The 18,347-nt window shown below is 40.3% G+C and overlaps 1 protein-coding gene across 1 annotated transcript in view; it reads right to left on the reverse strand.

The window, feature by feature from the left end:
- Positions 1-18,347, reverse strand: part of Nhs (NHS actin remodeling regulator) — a 321,559-nt gene that overhangs the window by 2,897 nt on the left and 300,315 nt on the right. Inside the window, exons 4-8 of the mRNA XM_048336527.1 lie at positions 13,222-13,284; positions 10,603-10,795; positions 7,446-7,577; positions 2,902-5,844; positions 2,058-2,184 (exon numbers count right to left, since the gene is read on the reverse strand). Coding sequence (XP_048192484.1) covers positions 2,058-2,184; positions 2,902-5,844; positions 7,446-7,577; positions 10,603-10,795; positions 13,222-13,284 — 3,458 coding nt within the window. The remainder of the gene's footprint in view (positions 1-2,057; positions 2,185-2,901; positions 5,845-7,445; positions 7,578-10,602; positions 10,796-13,221; positions 13,285-18,347) is intronic.

An 18,347-nucleotide genomic window follows, 5' to 3' on the forward strand; every position in this document is an offset into this window, starting at 1 on the left:
GATGAGCTTCGGAGAATGGATATATGAGTTTGTATTAAGACTAAGCTGTGTACTTTTAAATTTCCTGCTTATAGAGTTAGATAAAAAAGACTTTTTCAGTAAACAGATCTGTTCTTGGCTGTAAATCCCATTTCCTGTAGCTTCCTAGTAACCTCAACAGTGTATTTATCAGTAAGCTAGCTCTTGATGGAGAATGGAAAACTTAGACCATGTCTGGCTCTCTTTGTTTTTTTTCAAATTTTTATTATCAAACTGATGTACAGAGAGGTTACAGTTTCATACGTTAGTCACTGGATACATTTCTTGTACTGTTTGTTACCTTGTCCCTCATACTCCCCTCCCATGTCTGGCTCTCTTAAGGCTAGTACGGTGGGCTAGAACGGTGGCTCGAGCGTGTAATCCTAGCTACTAGAAAGGCTGCCTGGGCAAAGGGTTTATGAGACCCCCAGCTCTACCAATAAAAAGCTAGGCATGGGGGTATGCTCTAGTTATGCCACCTACATGGGAAATGTAAAAAGAAAAACTGCTACCCAGGCCAACTCAGGCAAAAATAAGAAATCCCACTCAAAAATTAATAAAAGCAGAAAGGGCTAAAGTGGTAGAACACATGCCTGGCCCTGAATTTAACACAAGCACCGAAGAAAGAAAGAAAAATAACGCATCACTTAAATAAGCAAAACCTACACAAATACTAATCTAAGCGAACCAAATTCCTTAAGTCTACTGAACCTCCAAACTCAACATATTATTGATTTTATCTTGCTAATTAAGCAGATAGTATTTAGATACCATGAATCATCAGTAGCACTCATTTCATTGATAACATGAAATGAATTTACAACATGACCTTTCACTAACTTAAAATCTGCAGGATGAAAAAATGGGAGCCTTGTGATTTTACAGTAGCCTAATTTGGTTCATTAAAATCTCTGTGGTTATAATTTGGAAATACCAGTGCCTGGACACCCCAATAGAGTTTTCAAATAATATTAGCTTTCTGCAGATACCATATTATAGACACAAAATGTTACCTTATCATCAGTATCAAATATATGAGCTATATATGGATAGATAGTTCTACTTACAGTAGGAAGATAGATAGGCTCAGGGGTTTTAACTTACTCAATGCTACATCGAAAGTGTCAGACATGGGATTCAAATTCAGGTCGTTTTAATTCTGCTACTAATGCCTTATTCACTATTCCAGACACAGTAGATAATTCTTTGTGGGTATTTGGCTCTTTAACTTGTAAAATATATGGAGGGTGAGGGGAATATAACTGGGGCTTAGACTAGACATTGGGGTGGATCAAAATAAGCCAATGGTTATTTGTCCACTGAGTAGAGAAGTATGCCTGCTAACATATATGCAATTGAATCCCTAAAACAAACAAATAAAAATATCCCAAATAATCCCACCATTCTTAAAAAGCAGTGTTCTTCTTTCAAGAAGGAACTCAATCAAACAATCAGAAGATAGAAGTTCTTTTACAAAGCAGCTGGCTGCTGGTGGCTCACGCCTGTATTCTTAGCTACTCAGGAGGCTGAGATCTGAGGATACGGTTCAGCAGAAAAAAAGCAGGGCAGAAAAGTCCCAGTGAGACTCTTATCTCTAATTAACCATTGAAAAACTAGAAGTAGAGCTATGGTTCAAAATGGTAGAGTGCTAGCCTTGTGCGAAAGAGCTCAGGGACAGCACCCAGGCCTTGAGTTCAAGCCCCATGACCACCACTACCACCACCAACAACAACAATAAAAATCAGAAGCCAAGCCAAGCTGCTTGCTTCAAAAATCATCTGTGAAGTAGAAAAGAAAATCCCCAAGTTCTGTCCTTTGAGAATTCCATCAAGGTACCTGAGGTTCATTTTGTCCCATCTTGCATTTAAGCCTACCCATCTGATGTGGAAATGTCATTCTTCCTTGCTTGCCTGTGGTTTTGCTGGATATATTACAGGTAGGAAAGGCTTTCCCATGTTTATATTTGGTGAGAAGCAAACTCTTTCTGCTCTGCCTTTTGAGGGAGGGCCTGTAGGGGGACCTGGATGATATTTCCTCACCTGTGAATGACGGCAAATAAATCCTCAGTTGTCCGAGGTTTGTTTGGAGACACAAACACACCTTCTGCTTCAGCTTGGGAGTCTTCACCAAGGGGAGAGACGATGGAGTCATCACTTGGTGATGATTCTTAAAGTAAGAACAGAAATATCCTTAAGAGAAGTTTCTTAGCACAGTACTGCGCTACAGTTTCAACACTCAAATAGGAGTTACACAGACCATCATTTTTTAAATGACAGAGAGAGATCACTGACCACAAATTCTGCTTTTGTATGTCTGCATGCTTGCTTTGCCTAACTTTGCCTGACCACCTGCGTGCTGTACGTGGCCACCTGCCTCTGGTACATGTGATTTTTGCCTTTCAAAACCCAGCCCTACTGAGACCCAGTGCTGTTCTTCACCAGCCCGAAGGTGAGGGACAGACATGGTGTACAGTTAAATAAAGACTCCTGAGTTTTTAAAAATATGACACAGAGGAGCTGGGGATATGGCCTAGTGGCAAGAGTGCTTCCCTTGTATACATGAAGCCCTGGGTTCAATTCCCCAGCACCACATATACAGAAAACAGCCAGAAGTGGCGCTGTGGCTCAAGTGGCAGAGTGCTAGCCTTGAGCAAAAAGAAGCCAGGGACAGTGCTCAGGCCCTGAGTTCAAGCCCCAGGACTGGCAAAAAAATGACACAGAGAGATCTATCTGCTACAAAAGCTTTTATCTCAATCATTTTAGTAAGCAAAAAGAAATAGTGGAAGGAAACCAACCCCCAGGGATGTATGGAATGCAAGAAAGCAAAGCTACAGGAAATGTCTGAAGACATATTTCTATCATGACAGAGAGAGAGATGACTGACCTTTCAATGAAGCCTCATCCACATTTCCTTGGGTCTCCTCTGCTCTGCTGTTATCAGAGGCACTTTGGGGTGAAATACCTGAAGCAATATTTTCCTGCTCGGAACATTTTTCAGGGAATGAATTTACAGTTGATGTCTCAGGTTCATAGCGGATATTCCCAGGCACTTTGTCATGGTGGCGGCTCATAGCAAGTTGATGTTTGCGCTGATTGCTTATATCTGTTGATCTAGTTGGTGAAGTGGACTGAAATGTGATTACATCCACAGATTCAGATTGGGCACCATCTTCTTGATCTACAGAGGATGATTTCAGTACCTGCGCTAGGGCTCCATCTGAACCAGATCCACACAGCATTATTTTACCATCCAACTCATTTTGGCGGGCAACAGACACCCTCTGAAATCCTTCAGTGGAAACCCCACAGCTTTTACTTGATGCATTTTCTGGCACAGGGTCACTTCCCATCTGTAGTTGGTCTTTTGAGGTTACACTTTCTGGATGGCAGTGATTCTTCCCATCAAAAGTAGGGTTCTTTTCCAAATGTAGTTTATCTGGTCCCATCTCCACTGCAGAGGAATCTAAAAAGGTCAGTAGGGTGTCTTCAGCAGAATACTGGCGGGATATTGGTTTCTTTGTTGTATGTGACCTAGTCTTGCCGGGAGACAAGGCAGCCATTGTGAGAGCATTGTCCTCCAAGTGGGGCATATCTGTATTGTTGCCTTCTCTTTGCTTAACTTCTTCAGATTTACCGATGGACCTAAGGTTAACAGATTTCAAGACTGTTGGCGTAATAGCAAGGGATGGTGGAGGATTTGACCTCAGTGTTTCTCCTACTGGGTTTTGCTTATAAGTAAAAACATGCAACGGATGACGGTGATGGAATGGTTTATTCAAGACATTATGAAGAGCACTTAGGTCAAGATGGGTAGGAGGTATAATCGGGAGTTCAAGATCTTTATTCAGTGATAGAGTTCCATCTTTTAAAGAAGGTTGCTGTAGGGAGGATTTCCTTTCTGGAACTTTTGGTTTTCTTTTGCTACCTCCAGGAGACAATGGACCTGAAAAGAAAGCTGTTGGGAAAGAAGATGTTGGTGTTTCAGACTGGCTCGAGTAGCCGCTTGATGGAGAGGCCAAGCCAGCCAGCTTTTCTGGTGATGCCAATTTGAATTCATTGTCAACTGAAGGAAGAGATGGAGTGGTGGCCCTTGATTCTGATTGCGATGTTTGGGATTCAGAGCTCTCTGGAGATTTGATGCATTCGATAACTGTAGTACCTGTAGCTGTGCTTGAATTAGATAAAGATCTATAAGGATCGTTTGTTTTCAAGTCATTTAGAAGCCAGAGGTCTGCATAGTGAGTTGATTCAGCACCTTCATCTTTGAATGATGGGATATCTGTGGTATCTAACTGAGGTTCCTTAACACCATGTTCACTCTGGTTCATCCAAGGCTCCTGTTTGGTAGGGACATTGGCATTTTCCACTCGAGAAGGCGTGTTGGAAAAATCAAGAGGCAGCTTCATTTCCCTGGAACTGTGAGGCAGGTGCTGACCACTGCTGATCTTTGGTTCTTTCTTCTCAGAAACATCTGTGTTTCCTTCAGACTTCCTCAATGATGAGCTACGTTTAGGTGGGGTTGGCTTTGCCTTTGGTTTCCTGAAAGAGATACTTGGTCGTCCCTGCCTCCTGTGATCTAAGTAGTCCTGCCAGCCACAGTCTGGAAGACCAGGAGGAACCCCAACACCTTGGCCATTCTCTGGACCCAGGGCTGCATAGTGACAGGCATAACCTTTATTACCTTTCAGACCACAGTCAAAGTGCATGGAGGTATAGTATCCTTCGGTGTCGACTGAGAAGTGGGAGCTAGTATCTGCTTTGTCTGAGGGAGACTTTTCCAGAAAGCTATCATAAGTGGCCATGCTTGTGAAGCTTGCGCAGCCCAGACTATCTGCCTTAGGACGCTCAGGACTGAAATCTTGGCGGCAGGATGCATCGTGATGGTGGTGTAGGTAATTCCACTCACTGTCACTTGTGTTGCTGTTGTTGGTGTCATCCAAAAGATCAGCAACAGTGGAGGTAAAGGAGTTGGCCCGGTGGCCTCTCACTTTCTCCAAGTGGTCATTGTACTGCTCTGCCACAAAGACATTGGTGTCTTCATTAGCATGAGGAGCTGCGTTGAGAGACAACTCCGAGTCACAGTGTGAAGAGCCAGTGAGGGGAGGTGAAGCTGCAGGAGGAATTGTTTCTGAGGTCTGCGAGGGACATGTGGAGCTGCTTCCACTCCAGTTGCCACTGGATGACTGATGGTCATCTTTCTGATCCATGTGGCTGCCAAGAAGGACGCCAGCAGTGGAGATGCAGTGGATGGGGCTCCCAAAGGTGTCTGAGTTGGAGGAGATATCGCAGCTGCCAGAGTCTGCAGTCATTCGCGACAGACGTGACCTCCCTCTCTCACTTAGCTTGTGCTGGGGGCTGTGAAGATGCTGAGAACAGGCCAGTCCCAATGCAGGTTGGTGTTCCTGTGCACTTGAGATGATCGGAGCCTCGTTACAGTCATTAGGGGATCTTTCATGGTCTCCCACAAAAGGTTCTCCCTCTTCATAGGTTGAAGGTTTAGCACCAACTTTGGGCTCAGCATCTCCACTTCTATTACCCTCCCGAGGAAGGCTCCGAGATCTTGTGCGGCTGCTCACTACAGGAGTAAACATGGTGTCACCTTTGTCTGCCAGGGCAGAAATGTTGCCAGCTGAATGAGAAAGGGAAGCGGCAATGCTTTGACCCCTTTGAGCTCTGATTCTTCTTCTGGATGGGGCAGCGATCAGAATATCTTCAGTTTGGCACTCTGAATCCCTGGTTCCAGACCTCCGATTGACAATATTGGAGGGGTCTGGGTTTGTGTGCACAATCACGTTCCTTTCCCTGGCCACTGGGGACTCATCAGAATCTAGGGCACACAGAAAACACAATGAGATATTTCATGGGTCAACAGAATACAGCGCATTTTTCAGAGATGTCTACCTAGCTAAATGCTGGCATGTTAGAGCTTTCTCTTTTCAGACAGATAGACAAACAAACAAACAGTAGCCAGGCACCAGTGGCTCATGACTATAATCCTAGCTACCCAAAAGGCTGATATCTGAGTTTGAAGCTAGCCTGGGTAGGAAAGTCCTTCAGACTCTTATCTCCAATTAATCATTAAAAAGCCAGAAGCAGAGCTATGGCTCAAGTGGTAAAGCACTAGCCTTGAGCAAAAAAGCTCAAGGACAGTGCCCAGGCCCTGAGTTTAAGGTCCAGGTAAAGTGAAAGAAAAAAATAGCAGTGAATATATATTAGGAGAACGTTAAAGTACTTTCTATCTTTGGCTCTGTCTCTGCTTCATTCATACATATATCCATACAAAGAGAAGATATGTTCTGTCGTGTGTGTGTGTGTGTGTGTGTGTGTGTGTGTGTGTGTGTGTGTGTGTGACTCTCTGGGCTTGAATTCAGGGTGTGGGCACGGTCCCTTAACTGCTTTTTTCCTTAGCCTTTTCACTTGAGCCACAGATCTGTTTCTGGCTTTTTGATAGTGACTAGAGATAAGAGTCTCAAGGACTTTTCCTGCCGGGGCTGGCTTCAAACTGCAATCCTCAGATCTCAGCTTCCCGAGTAGCTGGGATTGTAAGCGTGAGCCATTAGTACTTGGTTTTCTTTATATCTTTTATGACTTATCTCTCTTCATCCTCACATTCATTTGTCCCCCAGACAACTGCTTTTACTTTTTACTAAAGTACATTTTATCCTCTTGGCTGCTATTTATCCTTTGTGTTTATAATATTAACATGTTGAAAGAAAAATTACAGAGTTCATTACAAGAAATAAAAATCCTATTTACAGGAGATGCTACCATAATAGTAATAATGTTTTCAAAATAGAGATGTTCTCAATATAATGAGCAGGAAAAAATTGGAAATATCACTCAAGGGCATTGTATTTTCAATATTCTAGAATGCTCAAAATTTACATTTTAAAATGATGCCATACAATTCTATCTTTCTTAAATGAAATTCCAATTTTCAATGAAAGAAGGACTTGCATGGAACCTTGTTACATTTTAAAACTGGCAAAAGATTTCATTTCAGCCTGAAGACTTGAATGCCTATGTCTCAGTCTCTAATATTAACCCTTTATAGTCAAGAACAGAAAGCTTGAAAAAATTCCAAAGGTGACATCGATCAAGATACATTGTACTTATAAAGCAATTTGTTGAATGGTAAATCCTTTGTACAACTATCTAAAGACAAAAATATAATTTTAAACACCAATAACCTTATATATTACAAATTCAAAAAGAAAAGAGAAACAAAAATAAGAATTCACACAAGTTTGTAAAAAAAAATTACACCTGGCTTGTTGAATACAAAAGAAATACACATTATTTCCAAATCTCTACCAGTTCAAAATATTTATTACTTTGTAAAGGAAGCCAGTTGAAAGCTGGCTCCTATTTTAACTTCCTGATAATATGCACTAGAAAGAAACCACGAGCTTTTTTATTATACCACACCTATTTCTTGTTGAACTCTTCTGGGGATACCCGAGATCGTTTTCCTTCTCCTCAATTTCCGTCTCCGCTGTAGGACAGATTGTGAATGAACAAGAGAGCAGCGTATACCAGCCTCTCTGTCAAAACCAACTCCTACAAACCACAAATAGGACTCATTAGCTTTTAGAAATGGAAAACAAAATGTTTACTTGCTTGAAACACAGATTTATTGGTTGGAAATAAGGGAAGACTTTGCAGTAAACCTGTGACCAAATAGAAGGGAGCCCTTATTCAGCTCTTATTTAAATGATGCTGTACTACATTAAGCTTTACTGCTAAATGTAGCTCTCCACAGCAGCTTGCACTGTCAAAAGTCACCAAAAAAAGAGGGGAAAAAAACAAAGGGAAGAGAAAAAACACATAAAAAAGCACTCAAAGAGTAATGGATCCTTCAGGATTTATAACATTTGGTCACTACTACTTACTGGTCTATTTCTGGGCTCTGTGAAACTGATACCTTTGCATAGTAGATTTGAAGCCAAGATGTTAACCTGAATTAGTTCGGCTAACATACCCTGACCCATTTCTTCATTAAAAGCTTCTTTGTGAAAATTTTCTCCTTCCCCTTTAATGCCAAAATCTTCTCTGCCCGCCCCTCCCCGCATCATGTACACACAAACACACACACTGCTGTGAAGAAACAACAGCATGGGGATTGTTTTTGAACCATGGTGTAACTCTTACTTTCTTCTGCTGACTGATTACATTGGATGCTTTTTGGGTTTAGCATTAGCTGTCCTACCAATGGGAAATAAGTATACCAGGGAGTCTCTACTTCCTGCAATTAATGTGTCTACTTTCTGTACCAACCATAAAAGGTAGAATCCCCAGTCTTTAAGCCACTTAGCATTTTTATATGTACAGGGGCCCAACCATGATGCTTATTAGTAGCTCTGAATATTATCAACATTTCTATCAAAATAGAATGATGAAGAGCTCAAATTCTGTCTGGCCTACCCACTCACTGTGGACTTTTCAGAGTGAGCTACACCTCAGGAAGCCACAATGTTGTGCTTTGGAATGGCTTGCCTCATTGTGTATCTTAACTGTTGAGCATAGGGCCACCAATGGCAAGTTAAATTTTGGTTCAGCTATAGAATGAAATAGTTGAGACTGGCTTGGCATCATAGTGCCAACAATTTCTAGAATTCACTTTGATATATTTTTTTTCTTTGCCAGTCCTGGCACTGTCCCTGGCTTCTTTTTGCTCAAGGCTAGCACTCTGCCACTTGAGCCACAGCACCACTTCTGGGCATTTTCTATATATGTGGTGCTGGGGAATTGAACCCAGGGGCTTCATGTATATGAGGCAAGCACTCTTGCCACTAGGCTATATTCCCAGCCCTAGAATTCACTTTGAAATGCATTTCACATCATGAATAATTACAGTATTACCACAGAATTCATACTAATGGGGTTTTCCTTTCTTGGTTCCATCTGAATGTTAAAAGCCTTCACTGTAATCTTGCATGTATCAAGACACAGGTATAGTGTGTTATACAGACATAATTAATAATGTTAGGGCTGGGAATATGGCCTAGTGGCAAGAGTGCTTCCCTTGTATACATGAAGCCCTGGGTTCGATTCTTCAGCACTACGTATACAGAAAATGGCCAGAAGTGGCGCTGTGGCTCAAGTGGTAGAGTGCTGGCCTTGAGCAAAAACAAGCCAGGGACAGTGCTCAGGCCTTGAGTCGAGGCCCCAGGACTGGCGAAAAAAAAATGTCAACATAGTTAATAATGTTATCCTTAGAGCTCTTGAAATCAACATCTAAGCTAGGTTGAAGTCTGAGAGTTCCTGAAATAAAGCAGAAAGAAAACCCTTCCCTTTATTCTAATCACAAGTCGATGACCCATAATCATAGTACTAAATTTAAAAACAAGATTTTACTTACAGTTCCAGGAAGGAAGCAGGTGCTTCTAATAACCAGATATTCCCAGAACTGAAAATTAGTTTAAGAGGGTGCCAAAATGATCTATCTTGGCAGCTGAACTCCACTAATACATCCCAGTTAGATTACAAAGATCAGAGAAGTGCACATCTTTAGAATAATTTATTCTACACATTGACTAGGTCATCGGGAAAGTTTTGCCTGAGCTCACAACTAACCAATCAATTAAGAATGCTTTTGCATAAAGGAACTAATATCTATCTCAGATACCTGGTCCATTTGTTCCCCAATCTATGTAAGAGAAATCTGAGTAGGGTTAATAATAATATCTCCTCAGGGACATGTAATCTTTAGTCATGTGGCACCAACATTCAAAAATCAGTCTCAACATGGTTGTTTTGGTGTTTTCTTTCTCTTCATCCCTTCCCCCACTCTCTCCCAGCCTCTCATCTTGTTTTCGTGTTTTGATGTTTCCTATACACAAATATGGTGAGGTATTTAAAGAAATTAGGTCATTAAATTTCTATCTTTAAAGTTAGAATACCTTAAAATATTATCTAACTTGCAGCTAAGATTACCAGAGCTAATTTTGCAATTCCTAATTGCTGCAAATATACTTTAAAGAAAAGTCCAGCTAGGCTCCTGCCTAGACTAATATTCAACTTCTCAATACACAAAAGGAGAAAAGCAGAGAGTGAAAGATTTGTTGGTTTTAAAAGTAGAATCCAGCTATGGTCTATATATTCATATTCTTAAGGTAAAAATTTCTTGAAATCATTAAGTCTAAATAATCTTTTTATCCAAAAAGCCTACCTTCATCCAGGGAAACATAAAAATGTATTTTCTAGTTGGTAAGAAAAACCTTACACAAGGTTTTATAAACATACTGTTCGTTCTGTTCTTTCTTGCAGTGGCCTAAATTCATTATCATGTGATTCGTTTTTCCATTATTTCGGTAAGCTATGAGCACAGAGCTATTTGATGTTTTCTCCCCTCAAAAATAAACTGTTCATCATTAACACAACAAGCAGCATATGTGCAAATTGATGTTCAAAATGACAAAAGTATATTTAATGTCTCCTGGGTTGTGTTTTGATAAAAAGGTATTATCTATTTATAAAAATGAGACTTTTAGTTGATGGACCCAACCAACAGTACTGGGTTTTAACATATGAAACACACAGAATATTTGGACCCAAGTACCCCTAAGGAAAGAAATAATGATACCAGTGACATTGATGGGAATAATGCAAGAAGAAATCACTTGGGCATCTTGTTTCATCTTCTCCTCTGGCGTTGGGAGAGGCAGCGCTTGGCTCCAGTTGGTCTGCTTGTCCAGTGTAGAAGGGATATTGTGTATTGGGTTTTTTGGCCTCTGCCCTAACATAACATCGGCATTTTCATCCTCTGGAGGGTGGGACTGTAAACAAAGTATATTCAGATTGAGCCATAGTAATTTTTATGTAAGCACACGTATAAGAAAATTCATAGTTTTTAGATACAAGAAAAAATGAAGTCACAAATAAGCTTTTAAAATGAAAAAGGAAGAATTCCTAGAAATAGTAAACACAACTACTTGAAAATATTATTTCAACAGTGAGGTGACACAAAAAGAAAACTAGGCAAGTTAAACATGCTGCTTGGATGAAATGGAATGAAGGAGAAAGACATGGTGGTCAGAAATTCGTCAACTTCAAACTAAAGAAAACTGCCCATCTCCAATCCAGTGAAAGTTAGGTCCATTTCCTGGCTCTCTTTTTCACCATAAATTCCTATAAAAACAAATCTTGAGAAGCCAGACACAGGGGGCTCACACCTGTAATCACAGCTACTCAGGAGGCTGAGAACTGAGGATTGTGGTTCTAAGCCAACACAGGTAGCAAAGTCTGTGAGACCTCCAATAAATCAGCAAAAAGCCAGTGTGAGACTGTGGCTCAAGTGGTAGAGCAATAGCTTTGAGCAAAAAAGCTCAGAGACAGCTCCCAAATCCTGAATTCAAAGACAGACAGACAGACAGACAGACAGACAGACACACACACACACACACACACACACACACACACACACACACACCTCAAGAGCTGTCCATGACTACAATCAAAGGAAGCAGATGAGTTAAATGCTTATAAAAAGGCTAAAAAATGTGCCAGAAAAAAAAGGAGTCTGGAGACATTCCAGAATACATAGCCTGAAGGGCAAGCCAACCTAATCTGGGAGGCCATTAAAACACATGGAAATTCATGTCACTGCAGGAGAATGGCTTCTGTGAATCACATTTAAAAAACTTACTTCAATCAAAACTATATACACCTAGAAAGGCAAAAGTGGAGGGATCTCCCCCCCCCAGCTGCAGAGTAAAATACAAATATGCTGCTGGAAAGATTCAACTAGGTTGCTTTTTCAAATTTTAAAAGGTAAAACAGTATTCATTTATTTTCCTTCAGCTTGACAGTGCAAAACTTTTCTTCAAGCTGTGCATGTATAGGCTTTAATTTCTATATGACATTTGAAATTTCTCCATCTAAACCTTCGTAAATATTAATATTGTTTAACTTTTATTTCAGGGTTAGGCTCCTAGCCCAGATTATTAAAAAATCAGCCCCACTCCAGTTTTGATATCTGGGCTAAACCAGATTAATAAAAGACCCACTTTTTACCACTGAACCTAGTTTTATTTTTTATACAACTTGGAGGAAGTGAGCATCAGTGAAAATAAGTATTTTTTTCTGCTTATGCCAGTAAGGTTTTAAAATACTCAGCTCTAAACTCAGGGTCTTTTTTTTTTTTCAGTCCTCGCATTTAGAAACATGCCCTGTTGATTAAGAGTATTTCATGTACTGTCAAATAAACTGTCCTCAAGTCTCCTTGAAAAAGCAGCAGAGCCAATTGTTTAAAAGAACTCCCAGCATTTACTTACCTTATCAGATGTTTCTGCAAAGCCCCCCAACAGACCCAACAGCATATGACTCCCCCCTTTGGAAAAAATGTGCTCGTCATAAACGTTTTAGTAAAATACTGCAACCTTCTTTCTTCAGCTTTATTCAGCTTTCTTCAGCTATATTCAGCGAAGTGAATATAGCTCAAATAAAGTTCAAGCACAAAAAGACTTTGTTTCCTAGGTAACTTCCAAAAAGGAAAAAAAAAGTTTGGTGTGCATGCAGAGAAAGAGAGAGAGAGAGAGAGAGAGAGAGAGAGAGAGAGAGAGAGAGAGAGAGAGAGAGAGAGAGAGAGAGAGAGAGAGAGAGAGAGAGAGAGAGAGAGAAAGGAGGCGCGCACACACACTGACACACACTGGAGCAGGCAGAACTACAGAGAAATGGCCACCACCAGAGACCTCATTTCTGAGAGGCGATTCCTTCCTTGAATAACAATGGACTGGGAAAGGAGTAAAAGATAGTGACCTGACTTACAGGCTCTGACTAGCAGCCAAAAACACTTTTTATTTAGCGGTAATAGGGACAATGAACTGGCTGTCAGAGAATCCTTTGGTTCTTTTCTTTCTCTTTCTCTCTCCAGCCTGAACTTTTACAGTTGTTATAAATATAGGGCAAACTGGAATTTCTTTTCTCCAAACAAGGTTCAAGAGCAGGAATATGTGATATCCATATGGAACAGAGTTGCAAATTGTAAAATGGGCAGTCTATGGGGAAAACTGCTAATGGTAGTTACCTAAATAGTGTTTTATTTAATTCAAGTGAGGAAAATACCACCCTTCAAATGGATTTAAAAGAACACCTGTTAGTTGGAAACAAGAGAGTTTGCAATAAAGTTAAAGGATAGAATAAAGGGAGAGTGTCTGAGCAGAGCAGGATAGGGCTTACAAAGGAATGTTCTCAGAACCAATACCTTTCTACTCCATGGGGCCATGTGGCAACACTCAGTGGGGGAGGGCGAACGGGTGCTGTTAAACTAGGAACATAAAATGCAAAAAAAAAAAAAAGAAATTAAAAATGCATACACAGTATAACTTAGTAAGGTCAAATCTAAACATGAATGAGTAAAAATACTGGAATAATTCCTTTCTTTCTTATAAATGAGTCTCTAATTTTTTTTTTTGAGGAGTAGATAAACCAGCGGTGAAGAGCATAGACTCTGGACCCAGACTTTGAGTTCAAATTCTGGCTAGCTGGTGCATTTTCCATATGACCAAATACAATCAGTCCATGCCTCTAAATCAGTTTCTTCATCTGCAGAAAAAAAGTAAATAATAGCATGTACACCTCCCCTCACCACAGAGTATTTCTGAGAACTAAATGAGGTAAATGTATGTACTATGCTTAGAGGAATCTTGGCACTTAGTATGTTCTATATGGTTAGGATCTAATGTTCGGCAACTATTAATGTTATTATTACCTTTACCTTGTACTGTGAAAATGTCTGAAAAATCCTGACTTCTATAACTTTTAAATCCCAATCCTTCTTGCTGATTTGGAAAAAGACTAAATTATTTTCTTTACTTTGACTGATTTTCTTTTCCTGGGAAATAACCTGGGAGGAATTTTGCCATGTATGATCTCCTCCAGACAGTACAATTGTCCCTTATATTTCGAGACCATTTGGTTTCACAAGAGTGTCTCCTGTGCAGTCCTGCAGGACCCCACATTCACAAGTTCCCATATGTGGTTGAATGCTGTGCTGCTCCTGTTTCAACTACTGAATGTTTGCAGAGACCCCAGATTTTCATTTTGTATTGGGCTTTTAAAATTATGTACTCACTGCTATTCGGAGAATAATTAGTAGCCAGTATTCCTTTTTCAAGATTTACCAAGATAAGTAAACACTTCTGGGTGGTATGCAAGTATATACAAATGTATTAACTGAAATAGGGTAGATTCAAGGAAGAACTCAAATGGGGTGATTTGTTAGAAAGGCCAACTCACAGTCCAACAAAATGAATAGCAGGAAACAGATTGAAAGGGAGGAGGGGGGCCAAGGAGGGGATGGTATAGAGGAATAAAGAGATGAAGAATTCAAAGCATATCTTTTTTTTTTTTTTTTGGCCAGTCCTGGGGCTTGGACTCAGGGCCTGAGCACTGTCCCTGGCTTCTTTTTGCTCAAGGCTAGCACTCTGCCACTTGAGCCACAGTGCCACTTCTGGCCATTTTCTGTATATGTGGTGCTGGGGAATCGAACCCAGGGCTTCATGTATATGAGGCAGGCACTCTTGCCACTAGGCCATATCCCCAGCCCCAAAGCATATCCTTTAAAATTAAGATAATTGAGGAAATAGGTGGGTTGGGAGGGATGGGGGAGAATGTTGGAAGAAGTCACATTGATTAAGATGCATAAACTATATTCATAAACTGCTTTTAAGTGGCAACTCCTTTGGACAACTATTTAAAGATCATAAAATCTATTAAAAATAAAGTTTGTTTACAAGTTATATTATTTAAAAAAAGATTTACCAAGAAGAGCACTGAAAGTCTCTTTTTGTTTGTGTACTTATGTGTTTGTGAGAAAGTCTTACTATGTAGCCCTGGCTGGCCTTGAACTTGCAAATCTGTTGCTGCCTCCTGAGTGCTGGGATTACAACCATGCACTACTATGCCTGGCTAGAAACCCCTTTAAACTCTAAACTACTATTTTGGATTCAGGTAGGCATCTATTATAGCATTTCATAGCATTTCGTCTAGAGCAGGCCTTTCATGTAACATGAACTGCCCTGGTTAGTAGACTGAATTCCTAGATGTTAACAGACATATTTTTTACATTCCCTTCTTCAATGACATGGGCAGTTTTCCCCTCAAGATTCACCAAGTTTTTTTTTCACTTGAATGATACCAGCTTTGTGTATTTTATCAGTGATGAGATGTGAAATAAAATAAGAGGCATGGATCTCAAGAGGAAGCAGATACTACAGAAATCAAGAGACCCTCTGTCTTAGTGTTAATAGATCTAAAAAAAAAAGAAAATACCAGCAACTCTTGCTTCCATCAGAGGTACAGTACATAAACCAGAGAGAAAGTTCACCAAAGTAGGCAAAGAGAAGGTTGCAAAGTAAAGTTTCCACAGAGAAAGAACTTGCTTCAAAGGAATCCAAACCTTTGGTGTTTCATGAAAGGATTTAAAAAAAATTACACAGCAGGGAACTGCAGGTCAGAAAACATCTGAATGATATTAATATGAATATATGAATTTTGGTACTTCATCATGTGTCCTAAGTTAGCTCTCCTGTTGGGTAATCTTTTCCAGGAGTACAGGGTAAAAGTGTCTTTTGATTTTATCCCACCTCCAGCCAGGCACTGGTGACTCATAACTGCAATCCTAGCTACTCAGGAAGCTGAGATCTGAGGATTGCTGTTAGTTAGAAACTAGCTTAGGAAGCAAAGTCCAGGAGACTCTTATCTCAAATTAACCAGCAAGTAAAACATCTCAAACAACAGATAATAGAAGAAGGCCTACAGAAACCCCTGATTTGGAATTATCATTTTATGTAAGAATGACAGTAAACCACTGTGATTTTCCCAGAATAAATTTTAGGAAGAGTGTTTAGAAACCACTTGTTGGTTCAAGTGCATTTCTTTGATTTAAGTCAAACTCAGTCTCACTGGAAACAAACTGTCAGATATGAAATTAAAACAAATCTTCCCTCATGTGTATGGAGATGAATGTGCGCACATACACACACACACACACACACACTACTGTGTAATTCTTATGTTATTGTTTAAAGAATTTCTTGTGGTATTTGGGATTAAATCCAAGACCTACCACTTGAACCATGTTGCTGGCCCTTGTACAATTCTTTGAACTTTTCTGTACTATTTATTTTTTATAATAAAATGTTAAAGGAAAATAGTAAAGAAATCAAAATAATTTCCTTTCTTTCTTGGGTTCCCATTCTGGCCCGCCTGCACTGATTTTGAGAGGCCTTTGACTTGAAATAGCAATGTTTTCCAGTAAGACAGGACCAGTCATGTTGATTTTGTCTACAACAAAGGATGCTTCTTTGATGCTATTTCTTTATTGTCTGTCCTCACTGGCTCTACCAGGTCCTTCAGTCCTTTCTCGAATTTCTCATGATATTACTTCACCAAAGGCAGAAGTTACACAAACAACCAAGGTTCAGAATGAGGAATAACAAACATTATACTGAAAAGTAGCCACAGAAATTGTTTCAGTGAATACTGAAAAAATACTTTTGGGACCCGATCTTAGAGTATGTGTATGAGAAAAGCTGAGTTTTTCACTTTTGTGACTATAAGTATTTCTCCAAAAGTTTCAAGGTTTTCCCCAATCTTTCTCTTAGTGTCACAAGGAAAAAAATCCCAATCCCTTCAGTGTACATTTTGCTTTCTTTGGATTTAATTTTATGTGCTAATGGAGGCTTATTTTGCTCCCAAGCTTTCTAAAAGACATCTGTTAAAATGTTGTGAGTAGCCAGGCACTGATGGCTCATACCTGTAACCCTAGCTACTCAGGACGTTGAGATCTGAGGATCACCATTCAAAGCCAGTCTGGGCAGGAAAGTTTGTGAATCTCTTGTCTCTACCAAACAGCCAGAAGTGGAGCTGTGGCTCAAGGCTAATGCCTTGAGCATAAAAGCTCAGGGACAGCACTGAGGCCCTGCGTTTAAGCCCCAGGACCAACACATACACACACAAAAATGCTGTGGGTATTCCAGCAGGAAATGTTTTGAAAAATTGGCTTTGGTTTGTGATCTAACTGATCCCGCCTAGCAACTATAGCAGTTGACTTTCAGAGTTGATTCATTACTATCATTCTATCTTAAACCTGGGGAAAGTACACTAGAGACCAGGTATTTCAGTGTATTTCAATGAATATACCAGTAAAACCTGAGAGGGTAGATGCCTACTATAAGCCACACTGAGGTGATGGGCTCTCACTGTCACTACCACAGGGCTTGTTTGTCTTTAGACCAATCCCTGCATTTACAGAGGACCTCCTATCTGCCTGAGTATAATTCTTCCATGCAGCAATGTATGGGCATGTGTTGGATACAAATATGAGTTGCCTTGACCTTTCTCAAAGGCTTAAAGAAGCCCATCGGTGTCTTCTTCACCCAGGATTCTTCTTGCTACCATAGATTCCACTATCTCAAAGCCTCCTGCTGGCCAGCACTAGGTTATTACTTGCCAACGTGTTTAGAAACATTGTTTTGAACTCATCTGGGGCTTCTTTCTTCTCCTCTCTCCAGTTACCATATTCACCAAGGTGAACATCCATGGGAACACAAAAGGAGGAGGCAGGCAAAAGATTACAAAGGTACCTTCTGCTCTTGCTGCTTGAGCTTTCCTCCCCTTTCCAAGTTTGCTCTTTGTCATGACTCTCCCCCAGGCAGTTGGGGCCTTCACCTTCCCTAAAGGGCCAAAAGGCCACACTCCCACCTGGGATGCCCTCCTAATCCAAAAGGCTTCAACTAAAACTTCAACTAAACTCCCAGCTAGCTTGGAGGAAGCTCACAAATGCACCTTTACTAATGCGCTAAGAACTCCATTCAAATAACCTCAGAGATGAAGTCACCGAAGCAATACTAGGTGATAGTTTTGACTAGGGAGGAGATATTTGGCAATGGATGCCTACTGTGTTGTACTGTTTGTTTTCTTCTGTGTTTTCTTATTTGATACAGGGTCTCACTACCATAGCCCAGGCTGGCCTGGAACTTGTGATCCTCCTATGTCTACCTCCCACAGTTCTAGTATTATATAAAGGTAGGAGCTACCATGTTCAGCTCTGCGTTCTTCTTTGAACTATTTTATAGATTGATATATATTTTCAAACATCAAAGAGCATATTTATTTAAGCCTAGGAAAATATTTTTATCATTAATAAATTTGCTTTCCTAAATCATACCTTTATTACCTTGCCCTAGCAAAGACAGTCACCACTACTTCTTCAGTTCTTCTAAGAGACACTTTGCAAAACAAAATATACAAACCTGGACAGGGGATGTAACTCAAGTGGTAGAACATCTGTGTAGCAAGTACAAGGCCCTGAGTTCAAACATCAGT

This window comes from Perognathus longimembris, chromosome 28, assembly GCF_023159225.1.
Source record: "Perognathus longimembris pacificus isolate PPM17 chromosome 28, ASM2315922v1, whole genome shotgun sequence".
Classification (NCBI taxonomy): domain Eukaryota; kingdom Metazoa; phylum Chordata; class Mammalia; order Rodentia; family Heteromyidae; genus Perognathus; species Perognathus longimembris.